This window comes from Fusarium vanettenii (genome assembly GCF_000151355.1).
Source record: "Fusarium vanettenii 77-13-4 chromosome 2 genomic scaffold NECHAsca_18_chr2_1_0, whole genome shotgun sequence".
NCBI classification, from domain to species: Eukaryota; Fungi; Ascomycota; class Sordariomycetes; order Hypocreales; family Nectriaceae; genus Fusarium; species Fusarium vanettenii.
Window position 1 is genome coordinate 2,756,173 of NW_003315867.1, and position 16,745 is coordinate 2,772,917.

The 16,745-nt window shown below is 52.4% G+C and overlaps 6 protein-coding genes across 6 annotated transcripts; 2 read left to right on the forward strand and 4 right to left on the reverse strand.

Annotated features, from left to right (window-relative positions):
* Positions 1-2,484: 2,484 nt before the first annotated feature.
* NECHADRAFT_76648 (uncharacterized protein) lies at positions 2,485-3,241 on the reverse strand (the record flags this gene model as incomplete). Its single annotated transcript, XM_003046654.1, has 3 exons — positions 2,485-2,833; positions 2,885-3,036; positions 3,083-3,241. 3 exons carry the CDS (start codon positions 3,239-3,241, stop codon positions 2,485-2,487), a joined length of 660 nt encoding a protein of 219 aa, XP_003046700.1.
* Positions 3,242-4,195: 954 nt separating this feature from the next.
* Positions 4,196-4,860, forward strand: NECHADRAFT_76649 (uncharacterized protein; the record flags this gene model as incomplete). Its single annotated transcript, XM_003046081.1, has 2 exons — positions 4,196-4,431; positions 4,479-4,860. The coding sequence occupies 2 exons, from the start codon at positions 4,196-4,198 to the stop codon at positions 4,858-4,860; spliced, it is 618 nt and encodes a 205-aa protein (XP_003046127.1).
* A 639-nt stretch (positions 4,861-5,499) lies between these two features.
* On the forward strand, positions 5,500-6,642 carry NECHADRAFT_76650 (uncharacterized protein; the record flags this gene model as incomplete). Its single annotated transcript, XM_003046082.1, has 4 exons — positions 5,500-5,703; positions 5,753-5,925; positions 5,972-6,132; positions 6,182-6,642. The coding sequence occupies 4 exons, from the start codon at positions 5,500-5,502 to the stop codon at positions 6,640-6,642; spliced, it is 999 nt and encodes a 332-aa protein (XP_003046128.1).
* Positions 6,643-7,016: 374 nt separating this feature from the next.
* On the reverse strand, positions 7,017-8,264 carry NECHADRAFT_32251 (uncharacterized protein; the record flags this gene model as incomplete). The annotated part of the gene is made up of 2 exons (XM_003046655.1): positions 7,017-8,070; positions 8,128-8,264. The coding sequence occupies 2 exons, from the start codon at positions 8,262-8,264 to the stop codon at positions 7,017-7,019; spliced, it is 1,191 nt and encodes a 396-aa protein (XP_003046701.1).
* Positions 8,265-10,100: 1,836 nt separating this feature from the next.
* Positions 10,101-11,074, reverse strand: NECHADRAFT_76652 (uncharacterized protein; the record flags this gene model as incomplete). Its single annotated transcript, XM_003046656.1, has 3 exons — positions 10,101-10,377; positions 10,428-10,798; positions 10,871-11,074. 3 exons carry the CDS (start codon positions 11,072-11,074, stop codon positions 10,101-10,103), a joined length of 852 nt encoding a protein of 283 aa, XP_003046702.1.
* A 1,986-nt stretch (positions 11,075-13,060) lies between these two features.
* Positions 13,061-14,023, reverse strand: NECHADRAFT_99310 (uncharacterized protein; the record flags this gene model as incomplete). Its single annotated transcript, XM_003046657.1, has 2 exons — positions 13,061-13,668; positions 13,725-14,023. 2 exons carry the CDS (start codon positions 14,021-14,023, stop codon positions 13,311-13,313), a joined length of 657 nt encoding a protein of 218 aa, XP_003046703.1. The 3' UTR covers positions 13,061-13,310.
* Positions 14,024-16,745: the final 2,722 nt, after the last annotated feature.

Below are 16,745 nucleotides of genomic sequence, written 5' to 3' on the forward strand. Positions count from 1 at the left end.
ACTGACCAGTGACATGCTTTGGATTGAAGAAAATCAGTGTTACAGATAAAATGGCCATTGTTTCGTCTGGCCGCGCGGGTAACAAACAGATATAACCCAGTATCTCCTGTTTGTCTGTTACCGCTTGACACCAAACATGGCGGTGATCGATGATGGTGCCAGCGAGAAAAAACGCCTTCGAAACAGAGTTGGAAAAAGCGCCAGGGGTAAAAGACCCACTGGACGTGTCTTGGCTTGGGTGGCAGCTGGGACGGTACAGGCGCTGAGAGACGCTGAGATTGTGAGTTAGGTTGGCGCCATGGGGGATGTCAACGTCATCAAGACTCCTGATAGGACCATGTTGCTGATGGCGCGCCTACGGAGAATTCAAGTAGATTATCTCCTTATGCCTTTCTTGCCTGTATCTCTTGTACTTTGTAGATACTGATCAATGTTCACCGTTCAGAGTACAACGTAGCACAGAATGATCCCTGTAGCCCACCCGTCAGCTCTGCATAAACGTTACCCACATGCATTCTTCCCTTGCTTCACCTTTTCATCCATTCATCGCATCGCATCGCATTGCATCCCAGACCGAGACACATGCACACGCAAGCAAACGTGAAAAAAAAAAGGCGCCCGGCTTGAAACGTGAAACATGTTCAATCAGAAACAACAACAAAAGGAACCGTTCAACGCTTTCTGTCTTCCGCGTCAACCATCATGATCGGTACCTTGCAGATGGCTGCTGAGTCAGACACGTGAAATAGCAAGCAAGGTACAGGAAACCGTCGATTCTAGACCCTGTCCCTTTCTAGTGACATCAATGGCTAGAATGGTTTCGGTTCACGGTGCTTACCCGACCGTCTGTGCTAGCTGTCAGCCCCTCAAGGTGACATCCATGGAGGATAAAAAACATGGGACGAAAAGAGACGAGCGAGCTGGAAGGAGAAGGGAGCTCACGGCCAAGACCTTGGCCTGCAGAAAAGACAGTGACAGACTCTGGTCTTTGCTTTTACACCCACATTCCCTAGAGCCAAGATTTTCCTGTCTTGGAGCTGAGATGCACCTCTCGTATGCGTAAATCATTCTTTCTGATGCATGATTCGAGGGTAATCTTGCGACCCTGAAAGCCTCGCAGCAAGCCCGTCAGCAAGAGACAGGACTGTCACTGTGATAGATCTGCCTATTTTTCGTCATAGACTTGGCCTCATTTCCTCTAGCGTTTTTGATAGGCACTAGCGGAGTGATCTGAGTCGCACAAACGGATGGTTCCAACAATGGGTGGCAGAAGGGTACCTGCATGTGGGATGGTGGTTTCACGAATTAACCAAGCTTTGTTGTAGGCGGGTGTTTGAACCAGAGCCTCGGCGTCTGACAAGGAGCAATCAGTAATCACGACGACTTGTAATGAACCTACAATCACATATACGTACGGTGTAGAGAACCTCGAGAGAACTGACGAGAACCCGCCAATTCACCATCCACGCCCTACGTATCAGCCCTGACAGAATCGCCGTTCAACATCAAATCGTCAAGATGGCCGAGCGGTCGAAGGCGCTGTGTTCAAGACCCACTTGAGTTCTCTTGCCCTCTAAACAAGGGTGTACTTCCACAGTATCGAAAGATTCTTGGGTTCGAATCCCAATCTTGACATTGAAACCATCGTGAGATGTCTTTTTTTGCTTCATCTTACTTTTCTTTATGGTTTTGGTGCTCCTGCGACTCCATAGTACCAGATACTAAACGCACCTTCAACAAATAAGCCAGGATGGCCGAGTGGTCTAAGGCGCTGTGTTCAAGAAAGTTGAGCTTCTTCCCTCTAAACAAGGGAGTTCCACAGTATCGAGAGATGCTTGGGTTCGAATCCCAATCCTGGCAATTCTTTTTTTGCTCTTTTCTCTTTTTTTTTTTTTTTTGGAATTTCTGATCGTCGATATCTGTCTGGGTCTGCTTGTGCAAGCAAGCCGGTGCTGTTGTATTCCTTTTGTTCCTGGCATCACTCTCATCTAGGTTCTCTGTAACTTGGATTATCCAACACCAGAAGACCTCCGGTCTGACCGACAAACAAATTCAGTAAAGTTTACGCTCTATAGTACCATGATCCATCTTCGCTAAGTAGAGATTGGCTGAACTGCCATTCAAAGACATGGCACCTCATGGCTCACTCAACTGCCGTAGTTGACTCAAGACCTCACCTCATGCCGTAGACCAAATACCAAACTCATGAAACAATCAGGGGTTCATGAAATGCGGCTCTGTGCCATGTGATTTTACTCAATCCTGTTCCCTACTCTCAACGCATTTCCCGCTCTTTGCCTCCATTCCCAATGCCACGCAATCGCTATGCAAAACGCCGAAACAAAATAGCCAACCCAATAAAACAACGCGCCTTAAACAACCGGGTATAATCGTTCCAAAAGATCACGCTTCGTGCCGCCCTCGGTATTTGCTCTTCCATTCTGGAATAAATCCTCATGTTGTGCTGCTCGTCACCTTGCCGTGCTACCATAGCCATCCGGCTACACACACAACCGCAAACACGGCTCTACACACGTCGATGCTTCTGCTTGCGCCGGCATTGTCACTGTCGCTCTCGGTGGCCATTGGTACAGACACAAACTCGCTTCCTCCCGTCGGTGTTGCCCATGTCGCGGTGAAAGAATCGGGGTCGTGAGGAAGCTCCGCCATGGTCAAGACGCCCCATTCCATCTGGCTGCCCGAGAATGTCGATGTCCATGTCACCTCGGTTGGACCCTCATTAACACCGTTATCGTAACCGTCAGCAAAGCTGGAGTATCCGGAACATGTTGCCCTCGTCTTGCCGTGTAGTGTGCACTCTAGATTGGCCGTGCTTTGCAATGTCAGTGCTCATGATCCTACTCGTCGTGATGTCGCGACCTACAGTGTCGATGTGTGAGTGCCATGAAACTGGATCGTGTCGGGTCCTTCTATTAGCACAAAAGGAAACTCGAGCGAAAGATCGCAAGCCGGCGGGTTCGAATCGGTCGCATCGGGGCAAAATATTGTGTATGTGGTCTCCTGTGCTTCGGGATTCTTGAGGGGTTAGTCAACATCACGCGATTGGATTCGAAGCACTCACACTTGAGATGATGCTCCCGCGCACGACAGACCACGACTCCTTGTTGTAATAGGGGAGATAGATAGGCGCAGTCGTGACGGCGGGGGCCTCCTGGTTGGCGGGCGCGGCTGTGCAGAGGGCTAGCAGAGCCAGCAGTGTCCAGGAGAGGGTCAAGATCATCGAAGAGACGTGGGCGCAAACTCTTGCAGGGATGTGAGCGGATAGATGGCAGGGTTTGCAGCGCAGGTATGACTTGTAAGCCCAGGAGCGAAAGGGCTACGGCACAAGAGAACAGCAGCTACGACGAGGAAACAGGATAAACGAGGTCATGGCCGAGTTTAAAGGGTCAGAGTCGGTCACTCGTAAAGCCAAGCCAAAAGGGCCGCCGAGTAGAGTGCCAAGGGCTGGGCGGACGGGGTTAGAGGCGAGTCGACGGGTGAGAGCAGCAGAGGGAAAAAGAAAGAGAGAAGCGATGGCGACTGCGACTCTGGGCGAGGCGATTGTGGTGAGTTGCCAAGACCAACAGTCTCCCGTCCAAGGCACGATGCCAAGACTTGGAGGGTGCCAAGAATGGCGCCAGTTAGTTATGCGATATTTTTTGTTCTTGCAACCAACATCATAGAATGAATACCTATACGAATAAACTGGTGATACCATAAACATAAGAAACAGCCAGTCAAACCCTTGAGTGTCTACTGGAAGCTACTGCAATCAATTACCCAGTGCAGAGCCTCTCTTTGGTGGGTATCAACCCCATGGATCAAATCAAGGATCATCACGACCCACTGCGAGTTGGTTTCCAGAAGAAGCTTGGTTTCACGCTCTCGTTCATTCTTTTCCTATGAAAACAATGTCGATTTCCCCATAGGTGTTGTTATTGGTCATGTAGCGGCCTAACATGGCGTTCGGTCACTCTGACGTTTACTGCCTCACCAAAGGAGACTGAAGTCCCAAAGCAACCTCTCAAAACTAGCAATAGAGCGAGCATGTCAATTCTTCACGGCGGATCTCATTATTCTGAGTGCCATGTACTAGTAAATATATGCTTCTCGGGTAGGTATTTAACTAGGAGAGTACCCGTTGAGGGAGGTCCCTCTCTAGACTCAACTCAACTCATCCATCCTCATACGAAATATGGTTCGCTCTCTCGCCCTCCTTGCTGGTGCCTTCGCTGTTGTTGCGGCCGCCGAGACAAAGACAGTTAAGTGGTGGATTCCCGAGGACATTGAGGGCTACAAGGCCTCTGTTGTCTCCATTGACGGCAAGGACACCACCTTGGCCGTGAACAAGGACTCTACCACGGGTATTATCGCCAGCGGCCCGTCCACTCTTACAGCGACCATCACCATCGAGACTGATGACGCTACGAAGTGAGTTATTCGTCTCTCAAGAGTGAATATATCTCACAGTACGCCAGCTATCAGGAGTACCACTGCGAGCTCGACCCAGACAAGGACCAAGCCAGCTGCACACACCAAGTTTCCATGTCGCACAACGGAAACATCATTCAAGATGTATCCGACACTACCATTGAAAGCTACCAGAAGACTATGGCGCCCATCATCGTCACCGCTGGTGCCGATAGGCTGAGTGAGGAGGAGAACACGACAGTAGCCGACAAGTCTTCTGCTGCTGATGAGGCCTCTGTCACCGACGCGTCTTCTGCCACGGCCGCATCAAAGCCCAAAGCCACCGAGGCCGAAACTACAAGTTCGGGTAATGCGGCGCCCATGATGACGCAGAATGCCGTGTTTGCCGGTGTTGCGGCTGTTGTTGGAGGTGTAGTTGTGTTGCTGTAGTTTGTGACCTTTAAGAATAGTACAGCCAGTATGCTTTCAGAAAAAAGTTGGCCAGATATGAAGTAGCTTCGTGATAATATCATGGCTTCCCCATGTGTGCATCATCATGCATGACGGGAGAATAGGCAAATGGCGCGTTGTGTACAATAAGGTAGCTAGTCAATCAAGCCACTGTTGGACCCCTCGGAATATCATGGCTTCTACTTCCGCTTGGAGTACCGTCCCATCTCGAGTATAAAGAGACGCAACTCTTGACTTCTTCCAGCCATTAACCGATAAACCTATGAAACCCAATGCCTGTAGTACACGAACCAACAATGCCCAACGCGTTGCTGTGGTTCATCCTCGCGGGAGAATCCGATTGGACTTGAACCAGGCCAACTTGATACAGGCACAAAAGCTTAAATCAACTATTAAAAAAAGGACAACATACCAGACAAGGTCGTTTTTAATAGTTTCTTACAAACCCAACGCTGGTTCCCCAGTTTTAAGCGCGCGGTAGATCCACACTTGAGGAATCTCCCGGCGCGATATCAGGAAATACGGATATAGACATTATAAATACCAATCCCCGGGAGCCTCGTTCTCCTTTTAGAGAGTCAATATCAAGTCCAAGGGCAAGAAGCCATTGTGATCAACATGGCCCAATTCAGAGCTTTGATTGGTATCGTCTCGCTTGCTGTCGCCATGCTTGCCCTCTTTGGTGCGGCGCCCCTCAAGGCTTTCTCATCGACGTTGCAGAGGGTTGGTCTGGATTGGCATGGGCAGCAGAATAATGCTAGTGCTTCGTTGGCGACACGATCAGCTACAAAGACACCGGTTTACTTTTTCAGCCATGGAGGTGTAAGTCGTCTTTTCATGAATACACAGTGACCTTGCTGATGCCCCTCAGCCCGATGTTCAGTACAACACGGAGCACCCCGTGTACCCAATCCTCCAGCAGATCGGAAAGGAGATTACACAGCAGGTCAAGCCCAAGGCTGTTGTTGTCTTTTCGGCTCACTGGATGGGTAAAGAGGACACTATCCACGTCAACAACGCCGTTGACACTGACCTGATTTACGAGTGCGTTGTCCGCTGACTGCCCAGGCCTCTGCTGACACGTTGATAGCTTCTATGGATTCCCTGACCACTTTTACAAGGCCAAGTACCCTAGCAAGGGTGACCCTGAGCTCGCCAGCAAGATCATGGTTATGCTCTCAGAAGCTGGCATTCAGTCTTATGGAGTGAAGCGCGGTCTTGACCATGGCGTCTGGTCTGGATTCCACGTCGGTACGTGCATAGAGCATCCAGTGCATAACATATACTCACATCAAGATAGCTTTCAACCCGGAGACGAACCCCTTGAATGTTCCTCTGGTCCAGGTCTCACTATTCAAGAACGAAGACCCTCATGCTCACTACGCCCTTGGTCGTGCTGTCGCGTCGCTTAGAGACCAAGGCATTGTCATCATCGGTGCTGGCATGTCGGTGCACAATCTCCGCGACATGCACTTCATGTTCGAGGGAAAGACGGAGCCCCTACCCTATGTTGTGAGCTTCGATAACGCCCTTAGAGACGCGGTAGAGTCGGACCCTGCTGTGAGAGAGGACAAGATGGCCGCCGTGTGTAAGCGCGGAGACGCCAAGCAGGCACACCCCTTTGCCGACCACCTCATGCCTGTGTATATCGCCGCTGGTGCTGCTGGCGAGGACTGGGGAAAGAGGACGTGGACATTGCATGAAGGAAGCTTCGGTTGGGCACAATATCGATTCGGAGAGGTGCCTTCGTCGTCATCGTAGGCTTGGGCATCGCTGAAAGTGCAGCATTCGGAACGAGGACGATAAGTAGGATGGGGCGAGGCAGCAATTAGTTCGGGAGTTTGTTTCTATTTCGACCCAAGCTGAAACACTCGGCCAGGGGCAGCATGATGATTTATATACCCAGCTTCCCAAGATGGTAACACAAAGGCAATAAAGTCAGCTATGGTCTATATGAGGCCCGTCTTGGGCATCGCCGGCAGTATTCCCGACAATGCACCCCGCGACCACGTCACTAGTCACTCCACGACGCGCAGCCAGATAGCGTCATTGGATGGGCCGAGCGGGAGGATTTTGCACCCACTCGGTTCCGCAATTGCTTAAGTAGTAGGTAACCCTGATCAGGGCTTGGCTAGTTAGACTTTGGTGCCGGTGCCCTTCACTAAATCGCCTTTGTTGTAAAACTCGACACTCGGAAGCAGTTCGCTGACCAGCCATCTCGCCGTCTGCGCGTGCAGTGAACCATGTCCAAAGGGTTCATGCGTCTTTTCCTTTCTCATTCGTCCGTTGCCGATGTCTAGGTTGCCCATTGCGTCGATGAGAATGTCGGGCGAAGATTCGTCGTTTCGAGGAAGAGAGGAGTAGCCGTCGCAGAGTGCTTGGAACACAACAACTTGGTCCTGAAGATGGATATCTGCCTGGCCTCCTGCAGATGTCTCCCCATATAGACCACGACATACCTTGCTAGAGATCTGCGCCGCAAAGTTGTCCCTATTCTTGGTCTTCTTGGGCATGGATCCGAGGAAATCATGTCCCCATCGGATTCCTGACCCTGAGTGAGCCACTAGGAGGATGTACCACCGTGAATCGAGGTTCGAGTCCTCAACCAGCTTAAAATGGACATCTGACCCGGGATATAGGCCCGCCAGGTCCTTTGTGAGTGATGCCTGGAGCTTCTCCTGGACGCTGATAGGCACAACCATGCTGACGTCGATAGACTTGACTTCACAGGCCTGTGGGCGCTCAGGGGCTTTGAACCGCAGGCTCTGTCCTGCCTTCAAAGGGAAAAGCTTGATCCATATCTTGCCTCTTGACTGGGGACCAAGGCTCCAGCCGCGTCTGATCAGCCTCCTCTCGACGCGGATGGAGAAGCGATCCTCCAGAGTAGGCAGAAGCACTTGATCCAGATACTCGAAGCTGAGGGAAAAGGACACATTTGTGCCTCCTGATATCTCGAGCTCCACCGGCTCGTCAGATTCGTTGCCTGCAAACACCAGAAAAGGCAGAATCGCTTGCAGGATGAGCAGCGTACTGGCTGAACCAGATTCGGCCGAGATGCTGATGTTTCGCCGAAGGAGATCAGCTGGACCACGACGGGGGCAAAAAGTGACTGTTTTCGATCCCACGGTCAAGCCCTCGACGTCTGCGTCTGTTGCCTCTGCCAGAAACTGTATGGCCGTGGCGTGCTGGCTCTTGAGTCCTGCGAATGGTAAGCAGGACATCCAAACGCGTCGGTCGGCGCAACACTTACCTCCGCGCTCACGTCCACCCCTGATATCGGAAATGGTTACTGCCTGGCCGGTGAGAGCTGAAAGAGCGATAGCTGTCCTCACCAATTGTCCGCCACCCTCTCCTGTCGTTCCAGAGATTTCGAGGGGCTTCATTTTGAGGGATGTGGCGGTTTGAGGGGATGAGTCTTTGTCCTGCAGGTTGCCTAGAAGTTTCGGTTGGTCCAGGCTGAACTATTACAAAGCAATCACGTTGCACAAGGCGAAAAAAATCTCTGAGGGTTTTCGTTTGCACGATATTCATACCTACGATATATAACATCCATTGCGGACGATCATTTCTGGGGAAGCGTTTGTGGTGGTCGCCTTATCTGACTCACTAGCCAAGGGTCGCTGTGACTGTGTTAGTGGCTGCAGTCCCCGCTGTCACTAAACGCAGGAACGGCAAGGCAACCAGGCTGCCTAACTTCAATACCCAGCAACATGGGTCAACCATTCAGGCGACAGCCCTAGGATTAACGATGATGGTCATGGATCGTCGTGAACTTGATCGACCAGGTCATGAACCGGAGACTCGAGTCGCAGTAATTGAGCTAGCTTTGCGACAGCTGGATGCCTCGGAGCTGTGGACTCGTAATGAGGGACCTCGTGCATGCTCAGCCATCCGTCGATAATAAGCCGGCATGCCCGGTTGGCCAGTCTCCCTCTTCTCTCCGGGGAGCTCGGTCGAGTGATGAGGAATACGAAGAACGAGGCATGAGGCCTCAATATATGAGACGGCAAGCCTCATGCTCATGCACATTGACAATCACCTCCCTCTGACACACTCGACGTCACGATCCCGGTCGTCTGGGGGCCGTCACACCCCAGCGGACTGCAATTTGCGTCCAGTCTGAGCTAAATCAACTCAAGGCGAGGCCTCATTTCTTTTTTTCGAATGATTTATTCTCCTGGTCTCGGCGACCGAGTTTAAAGCCATTTTTGCCTCGTCTTCCCTCCTTCTTCTTTTGTACTCGGTCGCTGGCACTTGGACTCTGGATATGGCAGCTGAACAACCTATGCGACTTACACGAATGACCTTCCGAAACGCGCCCACAACCCGAAGCAAAACTGCATAAAAAAATGGCTGTGCAGTCATGATGGGTGGTTATGACCCTCGTATGGACAGCAGTCATCATGGAGATACTTCTGTTCTTGGATCATGCCGAGAGACTGTGGCGAGCTGCAAACGGCAACTCAATTGGTCCCTCGAGTCATGATCGCCAATGAGGCACACTCTTCAAGGCGGCCCGACATCCAAGGGCCACAAAATGGTTTGCGTACGCCCTCGCCTTCTGTGGCGTTACGGCATGGCCTGAAGGCTTCTGGGCTTGCAACCATTGAAACGGGTTATATCGAATATCAAACTAGGGCGAAATAACCGAGAACAAATATTAACCAAAAGCATGTCCAAAGAAGCAAAACAGACCAACTTCAACCCCTGACCACCATGGATGTCCAATCTCGGGACGAAGGATCAAGGCTGTGCATAGGTGGCAAGCAAACGCACATCACCTCGATCAAACGTCAACCTTGACTCAACGTCAAGTCCTTGTTCCTCCCAGGGAAACAAATTCTCCTCCTGGAAAGACACCACCTTCCTCCCAAAACTCTCCCCGAAACTCTTCCCAGAATCTATACTCCTGATGAACGCACCTTCCTTTCCAATGCCCTCCTCATGGTTCCACGCATCTTCCCCTGAGAGTCTTTTTGAAAGAACACATATTCCATTCGCCCCTTCCCTCTCTTTCTATCCGATGTCCATCCCATGCAGCCATCCATGCGAAATGAAATCTTTCTATCATCATCATGATCATTGACAGCGAAAAGGACCTGCCCTTCACTTGACTCTTTTCATGTTACGAACCCCTTTTCGAACGCCTCCGACAACATTGATGGGCTCCCTCAAGTGGAGGAGCTTATGCACTCTTCAGGCACCCAATTTCTGCTCCTTTATCGAGGTCCTAGGTCTGGCCTTTCCTCGATGTTGGATTGATCGACACCGGACTCGGACTCGGTCCCGAACGACAACTTGCGTGGGTAGCGAGTGTCGACAACAGGACAATCGGGAAACACGTTCATGGCCTCGTCGACATCTTGACCGTCCCTGTTGTCTTCCTGGACATACGGCCAGGTCCTGTCTTCGGTATCTTCGTCGGCATTCCCGACCATACTAGCGTCTTCGTTGTCTGGGGTTTCCGTCGAACTAGGCGAGTCTGTCTGGGCAGCACTTGGCCAAGGTTAGCAACTCGAACATTCTGGAAAAGGATCATTCCTTACCTCGATCCACTCCCCATGGTAGCCACATCTGACGGAGGAACTGGTTGCTCGGCGTTCGGCGGGTAGCCATAGTCGTCCTGACCAACGCCTTCCTGGTAGCCGCTGTGCTGGCCGCCGTCCTGGTTGTTATACCGGTAATCGTCCTGCTGGTCCTGCTGGTAGTCGCCATTCTGGTAGCCACCATTCTGGTAGCCGCCATGTTGGTAGCCGCCATACTGGTAGCCACCATGCTGGTAACCATCCTGCTGGTAGCCGTCGTACTGTTGGACATAACACTGGTACGCATCTTGGTCTTGCTGGCTGCTAGCTTGATGATCGTCTCGCCATTCATCATAGGCAGTGGCTCCTCCATACCCGGAGGTCCCGTCACCCTGAGAACGGTCTGTGTCAGCATGTCTTCATACAGTATTGGACTGTCTTCACTGATGGAGTTGGAAACCTACCAAACTGCTCTCTCCATCAGCACCAGGCTCCGCGGCCAAGCCATCCCCGTCGTGGCCTGTGGGATCATACGTCCAAGAGGGGTCTGTGGGCACCGGCACGTATCGATATTCGCACTGTTCATCCAGACAGCACCAATACCCCTGATACCAGAAGACTGGATGGGTGCAATAATCCCACGCGGAGTGGAGGCGCTCGTCACTCATGATGGCGCAGGTGTTGACGACAATGTTTGGAACCGGGGTCTTGGTTCACCAGGGTCCTCCGATCCCACTTTCTTCTTGGCCTACTAGGAAGCACCCGTTTATGAAGAGGAAAGGATGGGTGGATATGGACGACGCTCCACACGGTCAGGCCGGCCTTCGGGGACAACGGCAACACTCTAGCGATGATGAAGGGATAGAGATGGCTGGACAACACCTCCTTTCGGATCTAGGGGAAGGCCTCGTTCCCGCAGACGATCTCGGTGAGGTGTCGAGCAGTTGTTCAGGAAGAGGGGTCGGGGTCCCAAATTCTGGCGAAAGCCTTCGAGGTTGCTCACACGACGAACGGCAGTTGCCGGTTGGAGAGACTGCGGTTCCAAGATCGAGAGCGGTGTTTCCGTTTGAGGATGCAGAGGATCGAGTAGCGTTTGGCTCGGATGGATTCGATGGCTGCGATTTTTTGACAACGAGGATTCAAGGGGTCAACGGTGGAAGAGGTGCGTGTGACTGCCTAGGCAGAGCGAAAGAGCTAGCTGACTGAGGGGAACAGTGAGGCGAGACAAGACCATGGCAGGCTGGGAACTATTTTGGGTTGCCGACAACTTGAAGATCAACTCAAGTTACCTGAAGGATGATCGGATACGACGAGTTTATAACGACGAGATGAAGAAGAAGCCTTCGTCTTCCGTCGTATAGACGATGTGGCCCAGTCATCGACGGAGGACTGTGGCCTCGGGCCATGGTGCCTCTGATGGAGACAGCCAATGACACACCAGAACGGCCCCGGCGTACTGACAATGAGGCGGACTGTAGGCCTTGGGATAAAAGGTGATGCGGCATTCATTGGAAGATGTCACCGACGGGTCCGTCTCTCGCTCACCGACACACGACATTGGCCCCTTTATGAAACGCCCTGCTGCGCGTCATGGCGAAATTGGTCGAAAACGAAACGGATCGAAGGACAAGGCACTCGACGTGTTGTGTGTTGAGCTGGGGAGGTAAATGTGTCGCCAAAGCGTCGCTCCACGACGGCAGGACGAAAGTGCTAGCAGGAGCCAACTCAACGCAGACAGCTAAAACTCGCAAAGAGCAGAAAGGGGCAAAAGAGCAAGATCAGAAAAGATCGAGCGGGAACGCGGCCACTCTTAACTCCCTCCTCCCTTGGGTTAAACACACTCCAGCCATCCGCCCGCCCATCCATCAGAGAACCTACATACCCGCCCGCAGCCCAGTGCGACGTGTGTGTGGGCAGGACTGGCTCAAATGGAGATGACCCTGGTTTTGGCGTTTGTCCCGTTAGGTGGCGTCGGTGGCCACTTGTCCCCCTAGAATTCTGCTTGTCGCAGATCAGGGCACTGCAGGCTACAGCTGAGGACTACTAGCTATCAGTGATCATAGTGGTTGTTTCTTCCCTGGAATGCCCTGGGGAGTCCTTTGGCGGTGACTTTGCCGACCGATGGTTGCAAGTCTTGAAGCCCCCGCATCCTATCTCTTCCGCACCGATCAATGTACTGTATCTGCAGGAGTCCGCTACACGGGACGATCTAGATGGGGGACAACATGGCGGCCGCCTGCACTTAATCTCGCAAGACATGATGGGCAGATGCAACTATCCCCTGTCCCGATTGGCATTTGAGACACAGCCGACAGCGTGATGGCTTGAACCATTGGGGCCCAAGACTCCTCAATAGGAAATGAATGGCTGGGAGGGTTACAGCAGCTGAATGCTCGATGGCACTGTTATTCGATGGCCACTGGATATGTCTTAGCTGCAGAACGCAGCCAGCATGCGTTGCCAGTTCTGAATTCATTCATGGCTTGCTTGCTGGTGCCGCGCTCTTGCGTTAGAGTATGCAGCCAACAAGCAGATCACTTGGAGTTTGGTTGGTTCAAGACAACACCTCCACACCATCACCAGCCAGAGTTCGACAGGCTCGTTCAACTCGTCTATTCAGTCTAAGAAAACGATCCGTTACCAATCCCAACAAACCAAATTGGAATCCATTCTGATAGTACAATCTGTCAAGTGGCAATTGTGCCTGAACATAGCGAGTGCTATCCAAGACGAACTAACCCATAGGAGACGAAAGAAATACCCAGAATGAGTACAGTATAAACTCGAAAACAATCCATCCAACCACGAAACAGCCAAGACACCGAAACCTTTTCAACATATCGTACAACCCCAAACACCAATCATCGCAAACGAAGGAGTCACCAATGACACTAGCTCCCGGGCCTAGTAGCCTTCATAAGAGCTACCGCCTTGGTTGGGACCATTGCCACAGTCGAGGTCGGGGTCTTCATTGTACTGGCCAGATGCGTTGGTGTACTGGTTGGTGTGGGGGTTCGCGGCGTCGTATGCAGCGTTGGGGTATGCAGCGTCGAATTCGTCAATGGCGCTCCTGGCCTTGTCCTTTCTCTTCTTCTTGTGAGCTCGGCGGGACTGCGAGGACCTGGACGCTGCCACCCGGTTTTCATCGCCATCTCGGACAAATGACTCGGTCCGGCGGGCGGAATCCTCGGGGTCGTCCTGGTAGCCACCGATCCTCACGCGGGTGTCGGCACGACCCGGCGAATACTGGCTGTCTGGGACACTATAAAGCTAGTTAACAAACGCCAATCATGTTACAAGCATACAACAGCATCATACCTTCCCTGATGGGCTCGAGGTGTGGATGGAGCTTGGGGATAGCCTTGGGTGACATAGTCTGGCGTCCCAGATTGCCCCTGAGAAGTGTCATAGCTGGCATAGGCGCCAGTAGCTGCGTACCCAGAGCTCGACGCATAGCTGGGTGTGTATTGCTGCTGCTGCTGCTGCTGCATTTGTTGGTGCAGCACTTGAGACACGGAAGGCTGGCGGTGTCCTTGATGCTGGGGCGCCTGCTCCCTGCCCCGACTGCTACGTTCTCGCCGGGAAGCTTCGCGGTGGGTATCGGATCGATGCGACATGATGGAACAAACTAGATTCGGCGGGAGTGAATCGAGGAAGTGTTCGATGGCAGGAAGTTTTGGAGAGAAGAGACTCGAGGTCTTTGGCGAGCGGCAGACGGCGATTTTATCACGACTTTCGAAACATCGCAGGCCAACAGCACTGCCCAAGGCCGACCCAGGGCAGATTTCGTGATGCTTTGTGGGTTGAAGCACATGAAGCACTGCCCCTAGGCGTACCGAAGAGTTGTCTTCCTAGTGGTTGGAGCTTGGGGTTAGCTTGCTCCGGGAGCATGATGAAAAGACAACACACATCCCAACAAGATACTGTCTGAGCATCCAGAGCCAACCAAAGCCAGACGGTTCTGGCCCTGTTGAGTTGTACTACCCTTCAGGGGGCTTGAAAGGTCGTCGTCGTCGCTTCATCTGTGGCTAGTTGTTCGGCATGAGTCAAGGAGAGCTTGGTCAACAATAGCGACCTGTATTGCCCTGATTTTTCATGCGTGCCCTGCTCAAGTCACGCGGGGCAGTGTTACGTGTCCGCTTGTCTCCAATCGGTGGGAAACCCCTTTCTCTAGTGGGAAAGGAAGGCATCCAGTTCGCCGTGGGTCGCCGAGGCAGCTGCTATCAGGTGCAGTAGCTTTTGCTGCATCCCGAGATAGTGGGGCGGCATATATCCCAGAGGAAATAGAAGGTTCTATTCACTGGAGATCGAAGACGAGAGTCGGACGGTTCGATATGAGGAGTTGAGCTTCGGAAGATACGAGAAGGACAGCGACAATGGCGACAACGACGACACATGACCGGCAATCTTTTGGGGTGCACTTTCAGCCATGTCGACCGACGTATTTTTGAGGATGTGTCATGGCTGGTGACAGGCTGATGACAGGCGTCACGGGATCTTTTTGGTCGATCACTTTGCTGTTTCCAAAGATTGATTGTTGGATTTGGTACTCGAGGGGTTGAAAGACGACAGAAGATCGATTGGACTTGAACAAACAATCGAACAACACTTTGTTCAATGGGCGACGGACGGGTTCAAAAGGCCAATCTCTTTCCTGCAACCAAGACTTGATAGTCTCCATGTGGCTGCATGTGTTGGTACAGGGATTCGAGGCTAACCACCACACAACTGAAACACATACGCACACAAGAAAAATCATCACCAAATACCCCTGCTCTTGTTGTATGGCCGACAACAAGACAGAGTTACACCACAAGACGATAGCGGCAGCTGGCATGGCGCGGGTAGATTCAATGGAGGGCTCATGCAACATCGCGTACATGACAGCTGAAAGCCAATGCTACCTTAACATTCCTTCCACTGCGGCTGAACTGGAAGAGTGTCAATCAATTCATGGAGAAATTTGGATTGAATTAAGACATACGCTACGCTACCGACGCTACATATCCATTTCCTTCAACAGCCGCGCTATCCGACTTGGCTTTTCACCGTCCATACCCATGTCTTGCGTCTCGAGATCTGCGGTCTCTATTTGGATGTTGGTTCATTCGACACTCCAATCTCGACCCAGCCTTGAGATGTTTGTTTGCTCCCCCAGCCTCCTCCTGCAAGCCTCGTCACCCCCGACCGGCCCTTGAGCCAATCCTCCCCCATCACACTTCGGAGTTGATGGGCAACTCTTTAAATAGTGCGCTTGATGTGCATGGAAGCACAGCGAATGGCGTGATATTATGCGCCGTGGCTAATCGCCTGTAAAGGTGCTATCGGCGCAGTCGAATCGAATCTCGGGCAGAGTCGAGTTTCAGCTGTGTCTGTCGGCTCTCGCAAACAAGGCCTTGTGGAAGAACCCCTCGACAAAGGCTGCGTCACACGAGATCCAGATGCCTTCATGTTGCTTCGTGGTTGTCAGCAGCGGAAACAGTCTCAGGTCAAGACAACTCACTTCTCTCTTATTGGGTGGGAGGAGTTTACCCCACCCTTTCAACTTCGCGGGCCGTTAGTTACACGCTCCGGAAGCTGAGAGTGAGAGCCCTGTCCCGGAAGTGGAAGCTCTTTCGTCCCGGCCAGGGGAGTCCCGAAGGCCCCCAACCCCGACCGCTGCGCCGTTTTCCTCGCCTCTTGACGCCTGCACCAAGAAGGAGAGATCCCGGTCGACGGAGAGGTTGAGTGCTTCCCACGGGCGATCGGCGTCACAGAGCCATTCCAATGTTCGATGTCCCAGGTCAGGGTTGTTGTCATCGCTGCCTGGAATCCATGACATGCTGCTACCGATGCTGCTGCCACTGCTGCCTTCGGAGTCAGGGTGAGAATCAATGTCGTGGCCGCCTGCCGAGGAAATATCTTGGGCAGGGCTTTCGTGACTCAGGAGAGAGCAAGTGTCGAGGCTTTCTTGTCCCGAGGCCGTCGAGACATGACACCAGGAGGAAGAGATTGAGGATGCCATAATGCTTCTGCAGTGGATCGTGCACGCTACATGTCTTGATCCTGGGATCTACAATCCCCCTTCCCCAGGAGCTCCGGCCGATCCTTCTATACCCGTATGAGGAGTGCGGCTCAACAGAATCTCGGCCTGAGGCCGTCTTACGCTAGCTCATGGAGTCGGGCCCCTATGATGCTGCCCGAGACTGTACACACATCTCACACATCCGTTGTGAACACATTCGCAACACGTCCCAGGATACCGCTGCTTCACAGCAATATCGGACGCAAATCGGGTTAGGCTGGAGTGGCTTAGTTTTTGCAGTGTATACGGCTATGCCGTGAGCACACGGCACACAG